This window comes from Phodopus roborovskii, unplaced genomic scaffold, assembly GCF_943737965.1.
Source record: "Phodopus roborovskii unplaced genomic scaffold, PHOROB, whole genome shotgun sequence".
Lineage (NCBI taxonomy): Eukaryota > Metazoa > Chordata > Mammalia > Rodentia > Cricetidae > Phodopus > Phodopus roborovskii.
Window position 1 is genome coordinate 1,373,277 of NW_026126469.1, and position 8,934 is coordinate 1,382,210.

Sequence of the window (8,934 nt, forward strand, 5' to 3'; positions counted from 1 at the left end):
GTGCAGGGACAGGAGAGGAGGAGAGGATTAGGGAACTGGGATTGACATGTAAAACAAGCTTATAAGCTTATTTCAAATTTAAAGAAAAAAATTATCAAAAAAAAAAAAAACATTGCTTCCATAGCCATGAGGCTAGGTAAGGTGCTCAGGGCTGTAACAAAAGAGACCACCAGAAAAATAGCTTAAGAAACAGCTAGGCACACAACTGGATGATGGTGCATAGAAGACTACAGATAGACCCATGTCTATTGCCATGCACAAAACTCAAGTCCAAATGGATCAAAAACCTCAACAAAAATCCAGCCACACTGAAACTCTCAGAAGAGAAATTGGTAAGGAGACCACTTCCTGAACATAACTCCAATAGCACAGACACTGAGATCGACAATTAATAATTGGGACCTCTTCAAACTTAGAAGCTTCTGTAAGGCAAAGGACAGAGTAGACAAGACCAAACGGCAGCCCACAGACTAGGAAAAGATCTTCACCAACCCTAACTCTTGCAGAGGGCTGATCTCCACAACATACAAAGAACTCAAGAAACTAATCACCAAAACACCAAATAAAAAAAGGTACAGAACTGAAGAGAGAATTCTCAATAGAGGAAATCAAAAAGGCTGAAAGACACTTAAGAAACATCAGGGAAAAATGCAAACCAAAAAAGAGCTCTGAGATACCATTTTACACCTGCCAAAATGGCTAAAATTTAAAACTAGAAACACCAATGACAACTTATGCTGGAGAGGATATGGCGAAAGGGGAACACTCCTCCACTGCTGGTAGGAGTGAAAACTTGTACAGCCATTTTGGAGATCCTGGTTCCTCAGGAAAATGGGAATTAGTTTACCACAGGACACAGCAATCCCACACTTACTCATATACCCAAATGATCCACATCACTGCAATAAAGACATCTGTTCAACTATGTTTATAGCAGCATTATTTGTAATAGCAAGAACCTAGAAGCAACCTAGATGCCACGCAACTGTAAGAATGGATAAAGAAGATGTGACAAATTTACACAATGGAATACTACTCTGCAAAAAAAAAAAAAAGCAAAAAACAAAAACAAAACAAAACAACAACAACAAAAACAATGATGGAACTTGAAGAAACCATCCTGAATGAGGTAACCCAGTCACAATAAGTGGAACATGGTATGTACTCATTCATATATGAATTTTAGACATAGAGCAAATGATCACAAGCCTACAATTCACGCTGTCAGAGAAACTAGGATACAAGGAGGAATCTAAGGGATTCATACAATATCCTTCACAGTAGGGGTAATAGACAAGCATATTGGGAGTGGGGGGGCAGTGAGTGGAGAAGAAGCTAGGAGAAAGAGAAGGGGAGAAGAGGAAAGCAGGTGGAACTAGGAAGACTGAGTCAGGGGAGGTATAGATGAGAGAGAGAGAGAGAGAGAGAGAGAGAGAGAGAGAGAGAGAGAGAGAGAGAGAGAGAGAGACCATAAAAGAGGGAGCCATTATAGGTTTCAAGAGAAAACTGACTCTAGAGAAATGTCCAGAGACCTACATGACTGACCACAACTAACAATTTGAGCATCCGTGGAAAGGTTGCCTTAAATGTCCTTCTCTGATAATGAGATTGATGACTAACTTATCCACCTTTGCAGAGCCCACATCTAGTAGCTGACAGAAACAGAAGCAGACACCCACCTCCAAACACTGAACCAAACTCCTAGAATCCAGGTGCTGAGAGGGAGAAGTGGTAAGAAAAGGGGTCAAGACTAGGCTACAGAAACCCACAGAAACAGCAGCAGACCTGAACAAGGAGAAGCTACTGGTCCCCCAGACTGATAATTGGGAATCCAGCATTGGACCGACTCAAACCCCCTGAACATGGGTCTCAGTTAGAAGGCCTGGGCAGTCAAAGGGAACTCTGACAGTGGAACCAGGATGTATCCCTGGTGCACAAAAGGACTGTGGGAGCACATTCCCCATGGAGGGGTACTCCCTTAACCTAGAGGCAAGAGGGAGGATCTAGTCCCTACTCCAAATGACTTGACAGATTGTTTTGACCACTCCTGGAAGGCACCACCATACATATTGAGTGGGGTGAGGGAATGTTTTGGGACGGTGGGGGAATATGAGGGAGGGTGAGAGGGAGGGAGAGAAGGAGGGAGGGGAACTGGGATCAATATGTAAAATAAGAAAAAAATAAATGAAAAAAAGAAAAAAGAAACAGCCAGGCAGTGAGAAGTGAGCCAGGAGGCCAACCTGGAGGTAGTGGCTGCCTAGCTAGCCACCTTGAATAGAGCAGTAGGAACTCACCACTGTCTGCTTGCTTTTGTGCTCTTGGGGCAGGCAGGGGTTCATGCATATCAGACAAGTGTCCTTTCTGTCACTTATACCTCAGCCCTACACAGCAGCCCACCATAGCAGTGGTATGGTAACACAGGTGGATACAGGGTGATGACAGTCACAAGGGCACTGTGTAGCACTCACGTGTTTCTTCTCAGTAATATGTTGAAGAATAAGTCCTAGAACTTCTGCTGCAGCTGCATATACCTCTTTATACTTCACAAAGGACATGTTATTTACTAAAGCTTCAAAATATCTATAATAAACAGAAAACAAGCATAAAACAAACATTGGAATGTTTGACACACAAAAAAGTAACAAATCTCCTCCTGTCAAATAGGCAAATTGAGAAAATATAAATAGAAAATTGATGCAAATTGCTTGAATATAGATTTAAATGTGCATGAATAAAGATTTATGGGCTCTGGTGTCATAACATGAAAGTTTACTGTCCAATCCCAAACAGCACTGACTGTAAAAAGAATAAAGCCCTCTGCTGGATACCAGAGAAAACTGCAGAAAGGAAAAGGAGGACGTATTTAAGACTAGGATTCCCTGTCACAACACAAATGTTGAAAAAGAGATGGTGATGCTCTTTGCAGGGAGTGACACATCAACTCTTGGCCTGTACAGACTCTTTGTGGTAACTACTGGTGCGAAAACAAGGCTCAAAAAAACTCACATTTGAAAACAAGAGGTTTTAGATCTATGCTGAGCTACTACTGGATGTCTTAGCTCTGAATTCCTACTAGCTATAGCATGAATAGCAGGAGCAACTGGTCTAAAGGCCAATATGAATCAATCAGAATTGAAATTGACCTCTTTCACAATAGAGGTGAGGGACCCAAGAGTGCAGGGCTGAGCCTATAGAACCAACTTCAAAAATCCTTACGAGCAGGGCAAGAAGCCAGACATGGTTGTACACACGTTTAATCCTAGAATTTGGGAGGCAGAGGCAGGAGGAACTCTTGAGTTTGAGCCCAGCCTGGTCTATGGAACAAATTCCAGGATATACAGAGCTATACAGTGAGATCCTGACTTAAAAAAAAAAAAAAATTCAGTTCCTTTCGTCATGTCTTCTATAACCTCTTTCCCCCACACTTCATACCTGCTGTATCGTGAATATGTGATTGCCATCAGGACAGAATAAGTTGAGGCTGGAGCCCAGGGAGAGAGCTGCCAGTATAGGGGCAGCCCCCTTCATACTCAAAACAGTTCAAATCCTCTCACAGAGTCCAGAGTACTTACAAAAGTCAATGTTTAAAATGCCAATTTCAAAAGGAAGAGGGCAGGAGAGGAAGATCACTGGGTAATAAAATTTGTTGTACTAACACAAGGACCTGAGCACCCATACAAGCTGGGCATGATCACAAGCATATCCCAGGAGCTGGCTAGCCATCCAACACAGATAAAATGGCAAGCTTTGGGTTAAGTGAAAGACCAAGTCTCAAGGTAATAAGGTAACAAAAGTAACGAAAAAAGACAAGTGATGTCTTCCTCTGGCCTCGGCATGTACATCCATGGGCAGGTGTACTCACACATACACACACACAAAGAAAATATTAAGCAACTTCTGTTTACAGATATATACAGGAAATTACACTAATTAAAATTTTCTATTACACATCTTTAGTGTGCTTATGCCACAGCATGTGTGTGGATGTCAGGGAATTACCTGGGAGACTTTCCTTCCATCATGTGCATCTCAGGGATCAAGCTCAAATTATCAGGCTTGGCCACAAGCACCTTATCTTTGAGCCATCTTGCTAGCCCTAATTAATTTTTTTAAAGCCTACATTCCTCCTTCACTCTTCCACTTCTTCCAAATGGCCTATAAATCCAACCTTATAATTTTAGGTACAAGTATCTGTGCCTGGTCCTTAACTGTATCAATACTACATCTGAACATCAAATCCAGAGACTTCATGAAAGAATCAAGTAGAAAGTATGGTACTTACTTGGTACTTGCTATGTCACACTTTGGGTCATAGGGAGGCAAGTCATTAGCTATTACAATGCCCAATAACTGAATTCCTACAGAATTGTCTTTAGAATTAGGGTCCTTATGGGAAAATTTTTCAAATATTAACCTGTAACACAGCACAAGGGAGAAAACACGGACAGATGTATAATGAGTAAGAAACAGGAAGACAAAGCATTTTCTAAAGCATATGTTCAGCTAAACAGGAAGTAGGCCCTTCCCTACTTCCCCCACTTGTTAGTTCATTGCCAGCCTAATAATTTGTCTCAATCCTGTCAGTTTGTAGTAACTTTAACATTTTAGCTCTCTTCAAGCCTACGAGGTACCTCTGGGTTGGGGTAGTGCAGGGCAGTATACTCCAATTGCCCAGTGTAGAGCCAAAGTGATGGGAGGGCTGAACACCAGGTTGGGGAGCCACTGCGCACCCAGCAATGCTTCTGGTATCAAACTCTGGAGTTGTGGTTTTATCAAAAGCAAAATTTACCTTGTAAATGGACTATAGTTCAAATTATTACTGAAATTATTTTTGTTTTTGGTAATCCTTTATTAAATTATATTCCTGTTAATTCATTAATTATACTTCATGTAGTTATCATTTAAAACTTACTACGCTTTGATCTTTTCTAAGCAATACTGTAGAAACTAGCAAATACGTACCTGTAAGGGATAGAAAGACACTCCTTCCAGCATTCGACAAGGGTTTTAATAATTTCAAGGTTGTGTCTAAACACGGCTCTTTTGGGATGGAAGACATGCTTCATTAGAAAATGAAGCAATCGATTTGCCAACACTTCATCTTTAGGGACCCCCTGAAAATATATTGAAATTTTTCAAGATAAATATCATTCCATTCTGGAAGACAATCTCAGCCTACCCCCATTTTGTTGTTGTTTCGAAATAGGCTTCCATGTAGCACAGGCTAGCTTCAAACTTACTATATAGCTAAGGCTGCCCTTGAACTACTGAATCTTCTCCTACCACTATCTCTGAAGGAGTGAACTGTAAGCATGCACCATCATTCCAGGCCTTGCAAGTAATCCAAATACCCAATTCTAAAAGGAACCACACATTTTATTAAGGAATCTAGTTTCTGGTTATACCCTATGTGGTTTTTCAATGCTGACTACAGACAATACCCTTCCTTGACGTAGGTGGTGGGAGAAATTGTGGTTGCTCAGATGTGTGCACAGTCAATACAGTGTGGCCTGAGGGGGAGGAGCTACAAGTAGGGCTCAAGTCCTAGTTGTCCATGTTCTTCATATTATTTGTCCAGAGATCCATTCCCAGTCTCTCTCTGAGACCCTGACAGGTCCTGTTGAGTCCTGATATAAGGTGGGAGGAAACTGGTAAGACTTGTTTCTACCAGTACCCACTGCACTTTGGCTCTTAGCCCTTTTTATACCTCTGAATCAATGAAGCTGCAAGAGACCTTTGTTCTGGGTCCCTCAACACTGTCTCCTGATACCTGCCAAGTCCTCTATCCCAGTGCTTCTGCTCATTTCACCACTTCCCTTTTCAATTCTGTTGCTATGCCAATGACTGGCAATTCCACATTCTCCTGATGGTCTTTCTGATGGCTCTTAAGTTAATTAAATACTCAAGTTCTTTCATGCTATTGATCAGGTTACTAACTGCTTTATCACATCAATATCAAGAAACGTAGATTTGGTTTACTATGAAATAAACAAAGCAGGAACATCCAGACACAAAGACATGAAGAAGCTATGCAAGTCTATATGAAAGATGGTGCACATGATAAACTTATATACACTTCTGTATACTATCCGTGTTCATGTTTCCAAATGGATAGGCAAAGCTCTCCCACACCCAACTACTAGGGTTCACACCATCTGTTCTAAGTGTAGTACAATGGCAATTCCTTGGTAGTCACTCTCAACAATTTCATGGATAAAAGTTAACACTGTGATAGTGAATAAACTATCACATTAGTGCCCCCAAATCCAGGGACCCGAAGCACAGAAGATGTTCTCAGATATGGAGACAATCTTAACAATTCTGTCACCTAAATTGCAATCTCCTAGCAAATAAGAGCAGTATACAAAAGGAACACCTAACAGTTTATTAAGAAAGGCAAGGCCAAAGGGATTACCAAAGTCAATAAAAGAAGTACAAGCAAGCTGTGATACAATGGACTGTAGGTTCATTATAGCAGTGCAACTGTAGCTAATACAACAACATTATGTCAAGAGTATATTAATGTAACCGACACCCCCTCTCTGATATATTACTACATAAGAGAAGCAGTTTTCCTTACTGTAGGTGTAGCCAAGCCTGTCCAAGAGAGAACAGTGACTACTATTTCCACCACCATGTAGTGAATTCCTTCTCCGTTGTTCTGGGGAAACAGCCAGTTGTAGCAAAGGGCTAAGCCAGTGCTTTGCATAAGGACGAAAGACCTACAGAGAAAATTTATATGGCAAGTATAGATAATTGTTCTGAAGACCAAAATATTAACACTCAAATATATTCTCCACTAGCTGACATTTTATGACTTGATATAAATCTAAAACAGTTGTTACTTCCATTACCAAACATAGTAAGATCTAATTCATTCTGAATTATATCAAGGACTTCTAAATACTCAATTGAAATAGATTTATAATGGATCTTACTATGTAAAACTCAACAACTCTGTCTTGGGTAATATGTAGCTATAGAAAATTATTTTATGCACATGCATAAAATGTAAGAAACAAGGTTATAACAACCAGAAGACACAAGTACTTAAATATTTTAATTTCTTCCTGTGTTCTAAGTCACTCTGTTACAAACACGGTTTTAAAGATCTCTGCAATCACACCCACTGGGGGAGATGAGTGCCTGGGTTCCTGGCTAGAGTCCCCTACTCGCTAGGTCCGAATCACCCAGGGCATGTCCAGCACCCCATCCCCTCCCACTGAAGCCCCAGAGACTTGGGACCAGCCTTCCCACACCTCAAATCATCCCTCATGACATATGTGACAACTGGAGCCTTGGCCATGCCTATACCTAAAAGAGTCCCAGAACTGTCCAGCATAGGCATAGACCCACCTGCAACTGTAGGAAGAGTGACCACTTAAAGCCACAGGCCACACTTACACCAACTGGAGGAATAGGGATACCCTATAAAGCACAGGCCCCAACTGCACCTACTGAAGGAGGATATAGATAGATGACAGTGTATGAATACATTCAACAACATAAAGAGAAATATGGCATCACCAGTCATCCCAACACAGATGAAGCAGAAGAAAATGACCTTAAAAACAACTTTATGACGATGATACAGGCCCTTAAAAAGGAAATGAGAAAGTCCCTTTAAAAAATGGGAGAAAAGACAAACAAACAAACAGCAACAAAAAAAAAAAAAAAAAAAAAACAAAAACAAAAACAAAAACAAAATGAAGAAATGGAGGAAAAGATAAAAAATGGAAGAACTCATCAAATCCTTTAAAGAAAGCAAGGAAAGACAAGAAAACATACACAGGCAAAGGAAACACTTCAAAGTATTCAAGACTTGAAAACTGAAATAGAGGCAACAAAGAAACACAAACTGAGGGAATGCTGCAAATGGAATATCTGTGTAAATGATCAAGATCTACAGGTGCAAGTATCACCAACAATACAAGAGATGGAAGAGAGAAAGAATCCCAGTATTTGTAGACACAACAGAAAAAAATAGATTCATTGACCAAAGAAAATGTTGAGTCCAACAAATTCTTAACACAAAATATCCAGCAAATGGGACACCATGGAAAGACCACACCTAACAATAATAGGGATAGAAGCAGTCTAGCTCAAAGGTGTAGAAAACAAAATCATAGAAGAAAACTTTCCCAACCTAAAGAAAGATATGCCTAGGAAAGTACAACAAGCTTACAGAAGACCAAATAGACTGGACCTAAATAAATAAATAAATAAATAAATAAATAAATGTGCCTTCAATACATAATAATCAAAGCACTAGACATACTGAGTAAAGAAAGAATATTGAGAGCTGATGGGAGATGTCATTCTGTAAATACGTTTCTCTTATTGGTTAATGAATAAAACACTGTTGGCCAATAGGAAGCAAGATAGGTGGGACTAGGAGTCGAGGAGGATTCTGGGAGATGTAGGAGAAAGAGAGCTGTGATAAGATCTCATGAGGAAAGGATGCCAATCTGGTGTTCTCGATAAGATAAGAGCATGTAGAAACACATATATTAGTGATCATGGGTTAATATTTAAGACAGAGGTAGCCAATAAGAAGCTCTAGACATTGGCCAACAGCTTTATAACTAATAGAGTCTGTGTGTGTGTGTGTGTTATGTTGGGACTGATGCTGTTCTGGGACCAGGCTGGTGGGAAAGTGCTCATAACAAAGAGCAGCAAAGGAAAAGGGCCAAGTAAATTATAAAAACAGACCTATCAAAAATTACTCCTGATTTCTCAATGGAAACCCTGAAAGCCAAAAGGTCTTGAGTAGATGTTCTACAGATACTAAGAGACCACAGATGCCAGCCCAGACTACTGTACCCAACAAAAGCTTTCAATCACCATGGATGGAGAAAACATGCTATTCCATGACAAAACAAGATTTAAACAATGCACATCCACAAATCCAGGTCTATAGAAAGTACTAGAAGG

General features: G+C 40.3%; 1 protein-coding gene across 1 annotated transcript; it reads right to left on the reverse strand.

The window, feature by feature from the left end:
• Positions 1 to 2,381: 2,381 nt before the first annotated feature.
• On the reverse strand, positions 2,382 to 6,709 carry LOC127227027 (DNA-dependent protein kinase catalytic subunit-like). The gene is made up of 4 exons (XM_051191255.1): positions 6,581 to 6,709; positions 4,963 to 5,114; positions 4,283 to 4,414; positions 2,382 to 2,580 (listed from the first exon to the last, which is right to left on the reverse strand). Exons 1-4 carry the CDS (start codon positions 6,707 to 6,709, stop codon positions 2,382 to 2,384), a joined length of 612 nt encoding a protein of 203 aa, XP_051047212.1.
• Positions 6,710 to 8,934: the final 2,225 nt, after the last annotated feature.

What these genes read in the sequence shown, in the direction of transcription:
- LOC127227027 (XM_051191255.1), bottom strand. Translation starts at nt 6,709, where the DNA reads ATGCAAAGCACTGGCTTAGCCCTTTGCTACAACTGGCTGTTTCCCCAG. An exon ending in CAGGCTTGGCTACACCTACA is followed by an intron (nt 5,115 to 6,580) that starts GTAAGGAAAACT and finishes ATATATTTTCAG; the next exon opens with GGGGTCCCTAAAGATGAAGT. An exon ending in TGTGACATAGCAAGTACCAA is followed by an intron (nt 2,581 to 4,282) that starts GTAAGTACCATA and finishes TGTTTATTATAG; the next exon opens with ATATTTTGAAGCTTTAGTAA.